The sequence below is a fragment of the Triturus cristatus genome, chromosome 12 (genome assembly GCF_964204655.1).
Source record: "Triturus cristatus chromosome 12, aTriCri1.1, whole genome shotgun sequence".
Lineage (NCBI taxonomy): Eukaryota > Metazoa > Chordata > Amphibia > Caudata > Salamandridae > Triturus > Triturus cristatus.
In genome coordinates, this window is record NC_140595.1 from 194,302,663 (window position 1) to 194,322,201 (window position 19,539).

At 39.7% G+C, this 19,539-nt stretch overlaps 1 protein-coding gene across 1 annotated transcript in view; it reads left to right on the forward strand.

Annotated features, from left to right (window-relative positions):
* The window catches only part of HYDIN (HYDIN axonemal central pair apparatus protein), a 2,467,744-nt gene that overhangs the window by 818,281 nt on the left and 1,629,924 nt on the right, over positions 1 to 19,539 (forward strand). Inside the window, exon 19 of the mRNA XM_085640020.1 lies at positions 6,006 to 6,244. Coding sequence (XP_085496146.1) covers positions 6,006 to 6,244 — 239 coding nt within the window. The remainder of the gene's footprint in view (positions 1 to 6,005; positions 6,245 to 19,539) is intronic.

The following is a 19,539-nucleotide window of genomic DNA, read 5'->3' on the forward strand; positions in this document are numbered from 1 at the left end:
TAATGCTACGAGTGAGCCTGTAGCACTGATTGTGTCACCCACATGAGTAGCCCTGCAAACATGTCTCAGGCCCGCCACTGCGAAACCTGTGTGTGTGTGCAGTTTTAAACTGCCATGTCAACATGGCAAGTTCAACTATTTGCCAGGCCCAAACCTTCTCTTTTATTACATATAAGTCACCCCTAAGGTAGGCCCTAAGTAGCCCCATGGGCAGGGTGCAGTGCATTTAAAAGATAGGACATGTGCTTGGGAGTTGTACATGTCCTGGTAGTGAAAAACTGATTAATATGTTTTTTACTACAGCAAGGCCTATCTCTTCCATAGGTTAACATTGGAGTTGCCTTGTAACATCTTACAAGTGTATCTTATAATTGGGAGCAGATGGATAATTGGAGTTTGGTGTCTCTGGACTCTCAATTTCAAAAAACGCACCTTTTAGTGAAGTTTGTTTTTGAATTGCTGGTCTGAAAATGCTACTTTTAGAAAACTTGCGTATTAAATGGGGTTGGGCCCGTTCGGACAACTAGAGTGGGCCTCTTTACTGTGTAAACAAATGAAGACTCTAGCTGCCTAAATTCTATAACGATTTAACAAAGAGGACCAATAATTAAATTTTCATTAGCCCTTGTGTTTTAGTCATATGCCCTTCTTCAATCATTTCGACTTTTCTAAAACTTTTTTAGCATGTCATCAACGGGCTACCTTTTGCATTTTAAACATACTCACAGAACTGTTATAACCATATAACATATTGTACTATGACAAGTTTACAAAAAGTAAAACAACAACTAGTAACAATAACATTGAGTACACAAACGAAATCCTTACTTAAGTGATAAGACCTTTTTGACCAGTCATTTGTTCAAAAATATCATAACTCGGCAGAGATTACAAATAACTCATTTAGAAAATCCTTTCCTGCCGATGTGAACTCTTGGGGGCTGTTGGTTGTAACTATGTTATATAGTGGAGTGGGCGATCTGCCGATGTTTCCACTGCCTAGTTGCTTTTTTGCGGATATTTCCCAAAGGACTATGCCAACGCGTTTCATACCCCCTTGGGAATGTTGTGATCTCCTCAGGACAAAGACTGGGTCAGTTCTTGTTTTTTCTGTTGCTCATTTCATGGCTGACTTTGTTCAAGATGACTTCTTTATGCCTAGGCGGTTATTTTTTAAATTGTTTATATTTGCATTTGTGCTTGTAGTTTTCTGATTACTGGTTCGCCCGTCAGCTGTCTGCTCCAGTAGGTAGGTGGGTTGGCGCTACCAGATTGCGAATTGAGAAACATTTCAGAGCATGATAGCTGAAACAACCCCTCTTAGTAAAAACTACGAGCAAAAATGCAAATATGAACAACATCCCCGGGCGTTTGCATCTCCATTTTTTCATATTGCGAACTCGACCCGAAGGTATCAGAGCTCTTTACATGAGCACGAGTTATATTGCAGATAGATACATTCATTTTTTTGGTAGGCACAGGGAGATTAAGTGATTTGCCCAGAATCACAGAATGTTGGGCATCCCTACTGAGACTCAAACCCTGTTCCCCAGCTTTGAAGTCGACCCCTCTCGCCGTTAGGTACATCCTCTGCACCACCGGCAGGAACAAATGCCTCACTCGCTTCAGCGATGCCTCACCTACTTCGTGCAACGCACTGTCCTTGAGTGCTGACGTGCCAACAACCAAGAACCCGGCGCCACACTTGGCTCCCCGATGCTTCACCTTCCCTGTGTCTTGCATGGACCTTGATTTCCAAGAACTAACAAGGTACTGTACCGGGGTCTCCGTGACTCCAGGGTGCAAACCACTGCTGACTAGAGACCCCATTTCTAACAGTGTGGATTTAAAATAAACTCTTGTTGTAACTACCCCCACCCGGTCATGCTTTGAGCCAATGGCGGTTCACTTATTTTGTGAGACATGCCTCAAACGAATGGAGACCCTCTCCAGCAGCTTCTTGCTGCTACCCCAGCAGTTTCACAGTCAGTAGCTTGATTGCAAGCTGCGAGGTGAGCATACAAGAGCTTCAATCCAGCAGCAGCACCTAATGCTCACAAGATTAGAGCACTGTCCTCTAGATTTGGCTGCCTCTCCATAAACTCTCCTGATGTCACTACTGCAGTGGCCATATCTAGCAGCTGCTCAAATAGTGCACAAGGTATCGTGAGAGCCCGGTACAAGGGTGAAACAAGATGGGTTAAAAGGATGTATTTAGCTTCATACTAAAATTTTGTACTGCGTTTCTAGCGTGGGTTACTTTACAAATTGCGAATTGTCATTTTTTAAACATTAAACACTAGTACACAGAACCAATTAATGACAATTCAATTACTACAAATTTTGAAAGATATCAAAACGCAATAAATAAAGGGATATATGGTGAGGCCTATGTAATTGAATAGGAAGCAAGAGCTAAAGTAAGCACATAAACCACACAAGTCACCGTTTATAGGTAAGCTGTTGTAGTACAATATGTATTATATTGGGAAGTACAAGTAAAGCCATCATCCACAGAGTGACTTTACAGACAAATGCTGCATTGCCACTTTGACCCTTTATTCTACGAAGATGTAAATGCAAGGACGCAACAAAAAAAAACAGAGCTGTGAAGAAAAATAAAATTTTCAAAAAAGGGTGTTCATTCTAAAGAATTATTGCAGCCAGTGTAGCGTCTTACAGACATGGTGTCCACTGTTCAGATTTCAAAACACAGTATGCACAAACAGTAATCAGAAATATAGCATGGATTTGAAGCTTTAGGGGAAAATTGGTTCAGATCAGGGCTTTTCTGCAGTGAAACTACAAAATTCTCTCATTATTAAACATCAGACTTTAATCCTGCATTAACAAAACCAGTCAGACTACAACCCATAAATTGCAGTTGGCTGCTCTACAGCAAAGCCTGTGCGTCTCTCAGCTAACATCCAGTATGGCCTGCTCCTTTCGGTTTATGATCATAACACAAAGTTAGCAGTCTAGTTGTTAATTCTGTGGCCCGAATGCTGCAAGTCCAGCATGTGGGCCCGCAAGCCGGAGATACCAGGGTGACTGCCGTTGCCTATGCACATGCACACCCCTTTATCCCCATCCCATGCACACACACCTACCGAAGCAGCAGAACAGCCCAAGCTGGTGTCTAGTAGAGAGTTAATGTACCCCACCCTGTGTCGTTCTGTATCTGTCACCCGTCTGCGTGTGACGTCATTAAATTGCACACAACATAAGGCGCAGGCAGACTCCTGTCATATTGTATGGCAGTAGTTGTTGCCAAGAGGGGAGAGGATGTGGCTTAATAGCCAGAGCTGCCGACTGCTGAGCTTTGAAACTGGCTTAGAGTCTCTGCGTCGTCTCAACATCCTGTGATGCTGGGCAAATCACATAATCTCCCAGTACCTACCAAAACAAAGAGTGAATGCGTTCTTGGTTAACGTAACTGGTGCTCCTGCGCATTTTCAGCCAATATACATAATTGTAGGACTACAAATGAACGCTCACGGGAAGGGAGAGGGTGGTGAGACAGCTGACACAGGGAAGTGGAGGGTGTTGTGGGATGGGGAAATCCTCTCACTTATAAGTCAGAGAAAGTAAATTAAAGCAGCCCCTCAAACAGTGTATGACATTCTATGTGAGGAGATATGAACAAGATTTACAGCCCTCTTTACAGAACTCAGAGCCACTGAAAACATAAAGTGCTTGTGTGAAATGCTCTTAGAGAAAGGGAAAAGTAGTCCCTAAATCGATGCTAAGATGGGACAAATGGAGGGCCACATGAATGGGGCGCTGCTCTGTGGGAGTGAACAACCGACAAAAAGGAGGGACAAATAAGAAACATTAACCATTTGGAAGCAAGGATTTATCAAGGGCACTGAAAGAAATAAATGAAAAGCAATAAGTGGGCTGTAAGCCCACAAAGTATATACAACTTGTCTCAAAGAGAGAGCACAAGCGCTGTCTTGGCTCAACCTTATAAATGCTCACTATATACTGTCTTAGTGTAATCTTTGTTTTAAGCATCAGCCAAACTCATAGGGGAATAGAAGATATTGTTTAACAAAATGCTAGAACAAAATATTAAGATAGATTATATTTGTTTCAGTTATAAAACTTTAAACACATCAGAGTGTTTATATAAAGCTTATTCTATTCTTAGTTTTCATGTTTATATTTTATAGTACTTTCTTCTATCAGGGTTCATGACCTGATGTTTTTTGACAGCCAGCACATATGTTGTCCTCTCTTAGCGTGCGGACCTTGGGCTTTCTCAATGCTTGAGGTTTACACAGCCATAAGTATCTCGTGTTCTTTTTAGGTTGGTAGCCTTCTTAGCAGTCGTAGTGCAGTTTGTTCCTGGTGGGGCTATTCCAACTTTTTTTGTCCATGGTCCAGAGGGGCCCCTTTAATCTCTACTAATCCAAGCACATTAAACGGATAGGTGGATAACTTGACAGAAATAAGAAATTATTGATATTTGGATACAGGTTTAATATTCTCCTAATATGTAGACATATTTTTGATCAAATCTAATTTAAGGTATAAGATTCTTGACTTCTAGATAGAGAAATCACTTTTACTGGGTAATGGAATAATTCATTCAAAGACTGCTCATGCTTCATGCTAGTTCAGTCCTTTACCTCTATGCTATAGTCATACATAGGTAGCACTACAATGTTACACCTTTGTTTATCTAATATTGAGAAATTACGCTTACATTTTTGCAGAATCCTTCCATCTACATCATGTGCAATGTACCAGAGTCTCAAGGTCATTTGTACATCTCCATATGCAGGGCTAACCTTTCTGTGGTTACAGAGTTGCGAGTGTGCAATGTTTAGGAAACCAGTAGCACTCAAAGTGTTCTGGGCGCACCTCTCTTTTAAATTATTTTGGAATTTCATTTGTCAAACAAAAAATCTACACCACCATTGTGAATGCACTGACTAGCTGTTAAATTGCATGCCTGTATAAACTCTTGTGAGGACATATGTATGTTTAGTATTAAATCATTTTATTGATGGCCAAATATGAAAAACATAAAATGAAAATGCCTAGAACCCAATGGGCCGGCCAAACAATGTCACTGTAAGCAGGCGAAGATACAATGCAGGAGAGAAATACACAAGGTTATACACAGCAAGTCTCCTACAACCCAACAGGGCCGGCCGCGTCTGAAGGAATAAAGTGACCAGAAGTCAGTTGTAGAGAATATCAATCACACAAGTGTAAAACCAAACGATGTCGGAAGTGCTGGCGATCCCGGTGTCTGTAGGCACAGCAATGGAGGCCGCATATGAACAAAAACCCAGAACTTAGCAAACATATGTATGTTTAAAGCAGTACTGCATCATTCTATTTGCAGTTAATGTCTCTAAAGATATTTATTGCTAACAACTGTAATTGCAGCACCCTTTCTCTTCTATATTCTTTACAGGGCCTTCTTTTTGCTGCCATGAATACAGCTACAATAACATTTGCTATTAAGGCTAGGTCATAAACCGAGAATCTGGAGGGCATCAGAGTGTAGGGGAATAGATGTTGAGCACATCGCCTGGCCACAGGCTAGGCTTTGCAACCACTGCCAAATGGACATGTCAAAGGTTTAGTCCTGTCTGGTGAAGGATTTTGAGTACCTTCAGGGACGTCATTGGTTATGATATTGGATATCACTTTTGATTATGTTGATGATGTAACTTGTAATGTTACTTGACAACATCTGTGACGTCATGGGATGTGCAAAGGGTACTTAGCTTACCATGATGGTGAATTTCAGTGTTTTGTATTGTGACCCCAATGCCCCTTTAACATGTTTGTTTTTTGTTTATAGGAACACACACATACACTCACTTTTCTCTGAGCAAGGAGTCATGCCTTATATAACATAAACTCTTGTTTTTAAACAGTATAGGATGAAGACAATGTTGTCAATGTGCCAGCATATCTTGGGGTGGATTGTTAGCTAGTGCTTTTGTACAGAACCCTCTCATGAACTCGATTGTGTGTTTTAGGTACGCAGTCGTTCACAATGGCGGATTGAGCCCAGTGAAGGAGTGGTTCCCCCAGAGGCTGATGTTGAATTGACTCTAGTGGCTAACCTGGATGACACCCTGAAGTTCCAGGACAAAGTAAGCCTGGCAATTGAGAACAGCAATGTCTACACTATCAAAGTCCAGGCCACTGGAACAGGGACCACTATTACTACAGACAGACCCTTTGCCCCAGCTCTCAACCTTGGGTCACACTTCAGGTAGGTACCCATGTCAATATCTTGTATTTCCAAGCACTATTTTAATATGTGTACAGTAACTTGTCATGTTTTGGTGCCAACAGTGAAGAGATGAACAAGAATATTTGGAAGTAGTAGAATACAGACACAGTTTCAGAAACTGTGGGCCTTTTTTTTAGAGTTTGGTGAATGAGATGCTTACAATTGTGGACACTGTCATGTCTGCCATAAAACAAGTGCATTAGAGCCTATGGTGGACGGGATGTTGCCACATTTTGACAGCATTCTGCCTGCATATTGGCAAGCTCATAAAAGAAAAAGCCCTTAAAACATAGATGTCGAATGTGACAGGTACTTGGCAGGTGCATTAAATTATAAAACTGTGTAATAACCCCAGCATAATATGGTTTGATATTGAAAATCTTTCTGTGATCCACCAAAAATGTACGAAGATGCATATAAAATTGTTATTGCATAACGCTGTTCAGTGATTGCTTATCACATCTCCATATATATTTTGCTTTGCTTCAGAGTGTGATTGAAGAAAGGTAAGATTGGGAAGACAACTTAGCAAGGTGCTGAAGGCTGGACAGGATAACGCAGGTATTGGTACTTTCTGAAAATACCTCATTTCAGAAAATCAGACTAGAGAGAGATGCCTTTAACATTTATCCGAAGCGGCTGTAATCTTCCTTAGAATTCAGCAAAGTGAGAAACTTTCAGAGCATGATTGCTTAAACAACCCCTCTTAGGGAATCAATATAGAGGAGCATGAAGTTGAAGGGCCTTTAATTCCTCAATTCTAATGGAACTCTTTCAGTAGCCTCTTAATATGAATGCCAGGCACCAAGACTTGACCCTGAAAGAAATCGTACCAGCAGTAACTTTCCTTTGGTGCTAAGTGGGCCAAGATTGCTTCAGCACTGATCTGTGAGTTCCAGTTTTGGTGACGTTAATGCTGCTATAGATAGGCCATATAGAGCTGGTTAAGCAGTTATACTTTTTTCCTGGGCTATGGATGCAATTTCACTTTTTTTCCAGTTTCAACAATTTTTCACTCTGTTTAAAAAGAAAATCTTAGGTTGACACACCTGAAATCCTCTGGGTTTAAGCTAGGCTCCTATTGTCAGTGACGGACCCTCATAGGTAGTCTCTCAGCTGTTTGGTCATTTCTCATGACCCTGTGTAAAACCTTACTGTCTTATCAGATAAGAAAGAACTAAATTCAGATCCCATTCTGGCAAAACAAATGGAACCAGAACTTATTTTGTGTTTCTTTTAAGAAACACAAAACTGGTAACTTGATATTAGGAGAGAACAGACATAACTTTCTCCCAAATGACCATTACTTAACTTGAGCTTAGGCCCTTTTTTATACAGCAAACCTGTTAAAGTTAATTTAAGAAGAGTGATAAGAAGTACTTTTGATGTCGAGGTTTATTGAGGCTATGCCGATTGTCTTGAACCTGCTGCTCCAAGACACTGGTTGGCAGTAAGTTAAGTGCTTAAGTTGAGGATCACCTTGGCTACCATGTTCTTAGATAGCCTGAAGCTTGACTGTAGTGACTTAGAGGAGGTACTTGTAGAGCAGATTTGCAAATTATACCCTGAAAATAATGACAAATGTGATTAAGCACTGTGATTGGAGTGTAGAAAGAGTGTGCTTTTGCAAGCTCATTGAAGTTGCTAGTTACAGGCCTTGACTAGCTGGCCGATTTGTATATTGAAGACTGGCTTATCCTCAAATTGGTTTGTGAGTGTCCACAAAGTAGTTGATGGAATAGTCATTCATAAATACTGGGCCAATAGAAAGTCGGTGTCCAGAGAGCCAAGGAGAATTTCTCTTGGTCTCCTCTTTGGATGAATTTACTGTAATTCAGTCAACTTTGGATGACTTTCAGCCATGTTAGAAGAGTCTGGGAGGGAAAAGATATTGTGTTGATTCTTGAAAGATGATTGACTGTCTGTTAGACTGGTCAGCCTTATGGTGGACTTCCCTAAAACTTTTTGCCTTATTCCTCCATTCTTGCTGATCTTGTTTTTGTTGGTCTTGGAACTCTGTGCACTTTGCTGCTGTGGTCCTATGCTAAAGTGCATGTACTCACACCCCAGAGCATGGAAAATTGGCTTAAACCCAATTGGCACATTTAGTTTACTTGTGAGTTCCTAGTAAAGTGGTACTACATATACCTAGGGCCTATAAATTAAATGTTACTAGTGGGCCTGCCACACCCATTGTGCCACCCACTTAAGTAGCCCTTTAAACATGTCTCAGGCTTGCAGTTGTGCCCTGTGTGTGCAGTTTTAAACTGACATTCAACTTAGCAAAATAAATCTTTTGGCAGGGCTAAACCTTCCTTTGAAATACATATGTCATCTCTAGGGTATGCCCTAAACAGCCCATAGGGCAGGGTGCAGTGTATTTAAAAAGTTGGACATTTACTTTGAGATTTTACGTGACCTGATAGTGAAAAACTCTTACATTCATTTTCATTACTGCAAGGTCGCCCTCTCCCATAGGACAACATTGGGTAACTTTCAATGGAGAACAAGTAGGAATATTGGATTTGGTGTCTAAAGATTTAAAATTTTAAACAATCTCCTTAATGGTAAGGTCGGATTTTAAGTCACAATTCGGAAAATTCCACTTTCAGAAAGTTATATAATATGAAAACCACAATAGCTATGGAAAGCATTGTTTTACAAATATGCCAACGAAAAAAGAGAAAAACAGGTGCTCACACAAGAAATTTTCAAACAATGAAAGTAATTCCGTTTTTTCCCCAAAAAATATTGAACATGTGTGCTCACCACATTACACTAAACAAACTTATATAGACAATATACAGTGTAAACAGAAAACAATCCTATTACACAATTTACAATTCCATGAAACTGTCCATATTGCAATAGGAATAGATCGCAGTTAATGCTTTATCTCAATTTGCCTGAGGTGCGTTGTCAGCGTTTCGAACCTTGCTACTTATTTGATCACTACCAGGACAAGAAAATACTTTTTGAGCAACCACAAGATATAAATTCTGAATATATATATATATATATATATATATATATATATATATATATATATATATACAGGAACTTCGCCACAGTATTCAAAATCGTAGAAAAGGACGAAGCGGACCCAGAATCAGTGCAAGAAATTTATTTCAAAGGTATGTCCAGCACCGCCATGACGCGTTTCGGCCTCAGATAGGCCTTGATCACATGACGATATATATATACATTCAATCAGTCAATCCTTTTCTCATAAAGATTGCGCCGAGCCCCAATTTGCTTGTAACAGCGTGCTTTATTCCATCAAGTTTGTGGCAAACAACACCCGACGCGTTTCGAAACCCACCGGTTTCTTGGTCACGGGTCGATACGATGTTGACACTCATCACATGATATAGTACACAGTGTATAATTAAAATAAACAAAGGACTACATTGCTGCCTGGTTCACATAGCTAGCATAAGCGCCATCTTTAAATGATATAATGACACTGAATTTAACAGTTAATTTACATTGTATTGCTTAAATTGCAGCATATTGAATTGAACTTTCAATAAATTATGAAATGAAAATTCAAATAATAATTACAAGTGTAATATTTCAAATAATCCAAATTATCAATTAATTGCATGGCATATATTGTTTCCGATTGCTCCATCATCATTCAATCCATGTATATTTAATCCAAGTGGGTGTACATGCTCCGCAATTTCTATTATGTCTTTCAGCCCCAGTGGGCAAATCATGATCAGTTGTAATCATAAATTCAGTTCATTTTTTTACAATACTTAAACAAATGGCTAAAGCTGTGTCTTTCTCAACCCCTGGCAAGAGCTCCGTCTCCTATAGAAAAATAAATCATATATGTACATCAATAAAATGGTCTATACCAAAATTTAAAAGACATCATAAACATCATATCACAGGAGGCAACGTGACATCATTATAATTCTATTTACATAGTAATCTAGTATGTTCAGATAAAAAAACTTTTAACCAAGGTGGACTGACAGTTCCTCATCTTTATTGATGCCCACTGGATGCACAGTTTCATATTTTATAATCAATCTTGATTCTAATCTGCGCAAATCTTGAATTCTATTCCCTCCCCGTTCGGAGATGGGAATTCTATCGAGGGCACAATATCTTAATAGACTAGTGTCTTTGTTATGGCATTCCTTAAAATGCCTCGCAATTGGATACTGTTTGTCTTAATTCGTAATTGCTCGCATATGTTCTAAAATGCGTAGCTTGACCTGGTTGATGGTGCTGCCAATATACACCCGTTCACAAGGGCATATCAAGGCATAGATACAGAAGTCAGATTTGCAGCTTAAATGTTTATTAATGACAAATGGTTTTAGAGATTTAGACAGTACTATCTGTTTGCAGTTAGAGCTATTCCTACAAGCTTTGCAGGAAGCACATCTATAGAACCCCTGAATTTTAAGATGGGGATCCTTCTCGGGTGTTAGCATACTTTTACATGAAAGATCTTTCAGTGCTGGACATCGTCGGAATGTAATGCTAGGATAACTCTCAATACATTTCTCAAAAGTGCTATCCACACTCAGTACATCCCAAATTTTTTTTAGACATTTTCTAACGTCATTTGCTTGGTTGCTGAAGGTTGTGATAAATCTTACTGGTTCCGTGTCAATCTCTGTTATACTTTTTCTAACTAACAGATCTTCTCTTTTTATTGTTTTGACTTTTTCACATGCTTTTCTAATGACCTTTTGTGAGTAGCCTCTCTCTTCAAATCTACTCTTCATGATGTTCATTTCTTCTGCAAAGGCCATTTCTGAACTGCAATTACGTCTGGCCCGTAATAGTTCCCCATAAGGGATACTATTAATCAAATTTGAGGGATGACAACTTGAGGCATGTAAAATGCTATTCCCAGCCGTATTTGAACATCATGAAGAGTAGATTTGAACTTGAATAACCTAAATAACTGTGAGTAACCTGGGGGCCTGCTTGTGTGTGCAAAACTCAAGCTAGACAGAGTCAGAATTCAAGATGGAGTTTCGGGCACGTTAAAGCCCATAGGTAAAACTCCATTTTACAATGTACAGCATAATGCATATTTGCGCACCACTGCCTACAGCACTATACTCCGAGACAGAGAAGTACATTCCACACGTTTATCTCTTTCATGCTTTCAAACGCACATCCCACACGTTCTGTTCCTGGCAAGGCTAAGGCTGTTCCACTCTGAAACACTCCCACTCTGAAGCTACAAGGAGACACAAAAGGAAATCACAAGGCAAAATGCAAGTGCAGCAAAAAAGTTCTCTAAAACACATAAAATCAATTAAAACAATGGTAATCAAAGGTCATCACGTGGTCTCAATACATAGGAGTCATGTAGCACTACAGTATGTCAGTGAAATAATGAAGTGTGATACTGGACAGAGGTTTGGGGAATTTTTCCTCTTCTAGTATTTCATAGTATTAGCAGCAAGCCAGAAGTTCATGGATTTTGAGGATTGCCGCAAGTTTGAAAGAAGGGGACCCCTACATAATCAATAGATTTGCTATACGCAGGGACTATAACAATATTAGATAAAGGACAATAGCAAACTTTACTAAAAATGCCAATAATTACCAGGTATATATCTATATGTGATTAATCAATACAATTCAAAATATAGATCCAAAAAGACATATTTAGGTGTTTATGATCATTTATTTGTTATTATTACACAAAAAGATAAAGTATCTATATACAGAAACAGTGATTTTTTCCAAAATAGTGAACAATATTTCTAAATTTAATATAGATTCATATCCTAAGAAAATGATAATGCGGTCAATAAAGTAGTCGATGGAAGCAAAGTGGCAGATGGAGACTACGCGCGTTTCGGCAAAGCTGCCTTCATCAGGGGACCGTCTATTGCATAGTAATGAGGTTCTATAAGTTAATTATCATATCTGAAAAGATATAATGGAGTAATTCTTATCCCGTATTTTTCATATATGCAAGAATCTGGGAAATTAATTCAGGATATAGAATGCCAAAAGGTCTAGGTGCAAACTCGTAATTGGTGTGCCACAAAGAAGGTTGAGATATTATTAAAATTGTTTGTTTGAGCGTACTACAGACGAATAGTTACGCAATATATTTGCGGGATGAGTAGTTACATGTATCAACATTAAAGCCGTAGTTTAAGCGCAATATACTGCAAGTGTTTACTTCATTGATGCATCTATCCTGATTCATCGCCAGAAGATCAGAGAATCTCTATCGCAAAGGCCCCCCCCGTTTTACTGCTTCTTTATTTTCTATTAAGATATCGATATATGTATCAACATACTTCTCAACAACAATGAAGTTTGGCATTCTATATCCTGAATTAATTTCCCAGATTCTTGCATATATGAAACACGCGTAGTCTCCATCTGCCGCTTTGCTTCCATCGACTACTTTATTGACCGCATTATCATTTTCTTAGGATATGAATCTATATTAAATTTAGAAATATTGTTCACTATTTTGGAAAAAATCACTGTTTCTGTATATAGATACTTTATCTTTTTGTGTAATATTAACAAATAAATGATCATAAACACCTAAATATGTCTTTTTGGATCTATATTTTGAATTGTATTGATTAATCACGTATAGATATATACCTGGTAATTATTGGCATTTTATGTAAAGTTTGCTATTGTCCTTTATCTAATTTTGGGGATTGCCGCACCAGAAAGCACAAGACCATGCTAATAGCAGTGCAAGTGGTGGTCCTCTCCAAAAATGCTAATTTATTGAATGGAAATGCTTGCATGGGTTAAAAAGGTAGATAGTTGCAATGGAGATTTTTCATTGAAAATTGTTAATACTCTTTGGCATTATCCTAAAGGAATAAAAGGTGAAGAAACTCCCTTGAACAATTTAGCGAGCATTCCAGCTGGCTGTAGCACAGGTTGAAAAAAATGTTTAGGTTCCTACTCAAAAAGTTTGTTTATAAAAAGGTTAAGAATTAAATGTAACGCACAAACTCATGCATCTCGTGGGAATGCATTATCATGGTGGATTGGTGGCCACTTCTCATCCACTACATCTGTTAACCCTTGTGGTTCCAGAGACTGAAGAAGTTATTCACCTTCTCTATTACCTTAGTGCCTGGAATGTCAAATTCAGTTAATGATAAATGTGTCCTTTGTAGAATGATGTCTATAGAATGTGATTGCCATTTGGCCGCTGTCAAATTGAAATTGCCACATCAGTTTGTGGGAGCTTAGAGTGATCAGGGTAACTCTAACTTCTTTCCTGGTTTCCAGGTGCCTATGTTGATAGACAATGGAATGCCATATTTTATGTAAACAACTGTGGGACATTTTGCTCTCTAAGGTTGTGCATGGAAAGGATAATGCTCTAGCATTGGGTAATCCCCTTTTACATCTGTGTCCAAAATGTCCCAGAGGTTTGCTACACATTTTATACTAAAACCTATAGCCCCATTTTTTTCTCATCAGGGGATTATTTTTTATTAATCAAAAAATCAAACGAGGGAGTGAAGAGGAAAAAGGTAGAATCGTCCTCCTCTTGATACTGTTATCCAACATAGGGATTCTACCATGTATTATGTGGATATATATGCACCCATGTGTGTGCTGCTATTTTTATTTGAAGTGTTTAGTCATGGATCCTACAAGGTGGACATGTTTCAGAAGCCATCCCCTTGGCTTTCTTCCTCAGGACCAAAAAACCGATCCCTGTATATCTTAAGAACTTTAGAATTTTATCATTATCGCTCCATGAGCTCACACGAGCGGTGTAGGGCGCCTTCAAATAGACAATGCTGGAAGGAGAGCGATCACCAAAGGAAGTACCTTCTCATGGCTTGTCAGGTTCCGACGAGCCACGAGAAGGTACTTCCTTTGGTGATCGCTCTTGGAGCGATAACGATAAAATTTTAAAGTTCTTAAGATATACAAGTGGTATATTTTTCTACTCCCATAACAGGGAACAAAGTACAGTGTTTGTGACTATCAGGCATATGTACATTTATTCTATCACCCCTTGAGGTGTAACAGGGATCGGTTTTATGGTCCTGAGGAAGAAAGCCAAGGGGATGGCTTCTGAAACATGTCGACCTTGTAGGAGGTGACTCATTATAGTACACCATGCACACCTCCCCGCTTTTACTATTCTCAGCCAGGGAAGACAATAAAGTATTTTCGTTCCACTAGCCAGAGAATTTTTAACCATCTCACATTTTCTTTTCATGATCCCACGCACTACACATACTCACCAATCACTGAATAAAGTGCTCCTGCGTCTACGTAAGTCGTAGCACGCCCAGTCCCGTAGAGGGGCAGGAAGACCCCAATGATGAAGCATGACACGGAATCAGGTTTCAGTGTGTGAGTGGTATTTTACAATTTTTTGAAACATTGCCCTTCGCACAAATTGAGAGAAGGAGCTCTGATCCTTTTGCACCATTTTTCACGTATGACTGATTATTTTTATTGACCAGACCCTCAATAACACTTCTTGCTGCATTTACTACTTAGATTATGGTATCATATTAGCTTTTTTCTCCTCAAAGGTGACTACAATTGCATTTAGTTTTTCTAGCTTACCACCATGTGATTAATGGTGCCCTCAAAATAATATCCTAATAGTTTAATAATGTTTTCTTCTTTTTTCGCTTGCACCTTCACAGTTTATTCCAGGTACTATCAACCGATTTCTGCTTAGTGCAGGATCACGGCTGAATCCCATTACCCATGTTTTGCCTCTGTCTGACCACTACCTAGGCTTACCTGGGGGGACGTCACCTCAAGAGTCAAACCACAATGCAGATGGAGAAGTAACACCTTTGGTCTTTCCACAAGAGTGAACCCCATAGCTTGTCACACCTCATTCCCACTCTTCAGGACCTTTTTCCTTGCTGTGGTTCACAAGTCCTACAAATTCCCAGTCAAGTGAAGTCCTACAAAGGAATGCTCTATGGAGCACCCCTTACTGATTGACTGCTGGACATATTAAGAGGAAAAGGTGGCAGACGCTGAAGGAATCCTCTCAACCTTCACACTTAGAAAATCAAATGGCTGAGACTATACCGTTATTCCATTCATTAGAATTGTCGGACCCCTTTCAACGTTGTCCCTCGGCAGGAAGAGTGTTGCATCTACCGTACATTCTCACTTTTCGTATCTCAATTTATAGCTCACCAAGGACTCATCACAGCACACATTACAGCTCTGATGAGTACCAAATAAAAACACGCCTTTCTGCTGCTGTTACAAGTGCAGCAAAAGCAGCAGCTGTAGCATACCTGTCATTTTAATAATAGGGTATGCATCCATGAGTGCTATGAAGCTGCTAACAAGACTGCACCCGATTGGATAATTAAACACATTATCTGGGGTTGAGCAACTCGTGCTGCTTTGGAAGGAATCCGCAATGGAGCCATTTGGTCTTCTCTCCATAGTTTTGAGAAACATAATTGTCTTGATTCCCATACCAGTCTGACTTTCTCAGCACGTCTACAGGTAGGCTCGCTTATTTTGTTTTCTCATCAATGCCTCCTCCATCCAGCCTGGTTAGATATTAATGGGTAATTTAAACATCTTAAGAGTTTATTTTTTCCATTTGAAGAAAAAGTTGCTTATCTTGTCTAACAATCGTTTTGATGATTACTTTATTACCTCAAATTCATTATCTTGCCACCTCCTTTCTCAGTTTTGAGACCTTTGAATGTCTCTTGGGTAACAACAGTGTTCAGCCCTGCCTTCCAGCTAAGAGCCTCATAAAACGACGTAAAATCTGCAGGTCTTTTGCCCAGCCAGATACAGAAGATTAAGAAGAAGTTTCCAATTGTTAGCTATTTTGTTGTGCTAGGTTTCATTTAGTTCCATAGAATTTTTTGTGTCTCACTTGGTTTTAAATTGTTACCATCCAAAAGTAGTTCATAAATGTGAGACATTGCCAAGGTTTACACAGCACTCATTGAAGTTGCACCTGTTATACCAAACGATTTTCCATTGGTCCCATTTGTTAGGGAAGTTCCTACAGCAGTCTTTACTCATGTCTGTCTGTCTCAGTGACCACACAGGGTCCTCCAGCAAAGAGGCATTCATATGCGAGGGCCTTGAATCGTTCCGTCTTACTGCAGTACCCTGTCTCACTATTACCATTTCTAGCAACATAAGAGTTCTAGTGGGTATGGTTACTTCTGCTTTGCCAAAGGCCCTTAGTACAACCAGTCTTAACTGCTTGGTTACATTACTAACCACTGCTTCACTCTGGACTTTCCTTATGAGTCTTAAAAAATTCTGAACCCCAGGACAAATCAACTCCATATGTGGGATTTCTCCAGCCTACAAGCCAAGCCTAAGATCTCTCGAAAAATAGACTGTTTTAAAAATATTTTTGATAAATGGAAATGTCATACACAGGTATCAATTGGCAGTATTATAGGATATTTACAAGAGGTAAAAGTTAGCTTAGGAATTCATTAGGAGAAAATACTTATTGGACAGAATAGAAGTTAACTGTCTGTTTTGGGTAGGAATCACTTATTTTATGGACCATTTTCCATAAACACAACCAGTCAAGGGCAGCGTAATGCGAATGATGGTAGTATGCTTTACAGAGGATGATAACAGAAAAAAACAGTTACTGGAAACCCATTTTGGCAGTCTTCTTTCCAGTTGGTACTGTGCTCTGGAGTGAAGTAACATTAGAGACATTTAAGCTTCCCTAAAATAGCATATAATATTGAGTTATAATGTGTGGTGCGCACTGTTGCTGGTGTCTGACATTAGTACTCCAGTGTCAATGGATGAGTCTCTTTAGTTCCACGAGGGAGGAAATACACCAAAATCAAATATGTATATATATGATATATGTATGTTTGTGTATATATATCCCCAAATGTTCCTAAATAGCCTTGAATTCACAAGAGGCAAAGAAACAGCAGTACAGCCAGGCACCAATACTTTGTAAGTCTTTTTATTTTCTTTTCTTATCATCATCAGTGCGGACATGAGACCAACGCGTTTCAGCCGTAGCCTTCGACTGGGTCATAGAATTTCAAAGTGCAAACAATACTTTTAAAGGGAACCACCCTCTAAAACACCATCATTAAAAACACAATGCACAGACTGTTATTCACTCAAGTCAGGGGCACAAGTCCTCTGCCATGTTAGGTTATGTCATTTATATAACTAACCTGTTGTCTTTGCTTATATATGTACACACACACACACACATATATATATATATATATATATATATATATATATATATATATTTTTTTTTTTTTTTTTTTTTTTCAAACAGTTCGCTGGTTTCCCTGCCGCTTTTGCGGTGGCGGGCTCAAGCGAGGTAGCGATCCTCATTCAATTGTCCACAAAGCCTTTCCACGATGAAAAAAGCGTTCTTGAGCCCAGTTCCTTTAGCGTGATTATTTATTAAGAAATAGCAAACAAACACCCGACGCGTTTCGGTGCCACTGCACCTTGGTCACGGGACCCGTGACCAAGGTGCAGTGGCACCGAAACGCGTCGGGTGTTTGTTTGCTATTTCTTAATAAATAATCACGCTAAAGGAACTGGGCTCAAGAACGCTTTTTTCATCGTGGAAAGGCTTTGTGGACAATATATATATATATATATATATATATATATATATATATATATATATATATTACCTACTGGCGGTCGCCAGTAGGTAGTTATAGTTAGGACCACGTTTCCATAGGAAATCCTCAACATTCTATTTTGAATAACTTTGGCGCCGGTCGACGAATCCTCGCGAATTTTTCAAAATAGGTGGGGCGCTACGCTCCGCTCCTACCCTGAAAGTCTCGGGGGGATTCGTCAAGCGGGGGCTGAGATAAAAGGGGGGTCCCAAAACGCGTTTTTCCCATGCATTTTTCCATAGGACCTTTAGACAGGGCTACAGCCCGAACGGCTGAACAGAATTACTAGAAATTTGGCAGAGAGGTAGTCCTCAGGTCAAGGAAGTGCCTTTTGTAGGTTTGGTGTAAATCTGTTCAGTAGATTCTGAGAAAATAGCCTTTAAATCAATATATATATCTGAGCCAGCTTACGGTGCGCTTACGGTACGCTTACCGTACGCGTACGGTGGCGTGCGCAAGCGCGATTCTGATTGGCTCTTAGATCTTAGTAAACATTCGAATCGGCCGAAACCAGGAAGCGGCGGCCGCCATTTTCTCTCTCGCACTGAGAGTTAGGTTGTAAAATAAAGCCAAAAAACATGTAAAGGGGCTGTTTAGACAGCTCCCACACACATAGCCATGTTGAGGGAGTCCCCAAAGACCCCCCAATGCCAAAAATGCAATTTTTATATTTTCGCTAATTTCGCCGATTACGCTTACCGTACGCATACGGTAAAAAATTATAAAAAAAAAAAAACTATCCACACTCTCCCCACCCTGTGTGCAATTGGTGGCCGCATGCCACCAATTGTGCATGGCTTATAAGAGGTGTGATAAACTAAAATATTTTAAACAAAAATAATAAAAGAAAAAATTATCCACACTCTCTCCACCCGGTGTGCAAATGGTGCCCGAAGGGCACCATTTGTGCATAGCTTATAAAAATTACGAAAAATTAAAATATTACCTTTCAAAACGAAGTGCATCATATGTCCTCCATGTGCGCACGGTGCGCGAAGCGCATCGTGCGTACATGGCCCATCTAGCGTAACGTGGGCACGCGGTGCGCGTAGCGCACCGCGTGCCCACCGTGCGTGCACGGCACTAACTGCGTAAAGTGGGCGCGCGGTGCGCGAATCGCACCGCGTGCTTACTTTGCGCGCACGGTGCGCGCACCGAACGACCTGCGTTAAGTGGGTGCGCACGCCACGAATGGCGTAAAGTAACTTAGCATTTAAAAAACCGTACAAATTCACTGAAAAAACCATAGGTTTCACACACGTTATAGTTAGGAATTAGCATTTAAAAAACCTTGCAAATTCACTGAAAAAACCATAGGTTTCACACATGTTATAGTTAGCGGAAATTTTACTGATAAAAAACCAGTGAAATTCCCCCGTTATAGTTAGTGCAGGCAACTATAACTCACGCGACCGCAATCTTCTGCTGATGACATATGTGTCTTTATGAAAAAAAAATATTTGTAATATATGTATAGCTAAAAATGTATGGAAGAAGACATGGGCAAATAAGTGTCTAAATACAGTATTAGCATCAGCAGAGGTTGCGGTCGCGTGAGTTATAGTTGCCTGCACTAACTATAACGGGGGAATTTCACTGGTTTTTTATCAGTAAAATTTCCGCTAACTATAACATGTG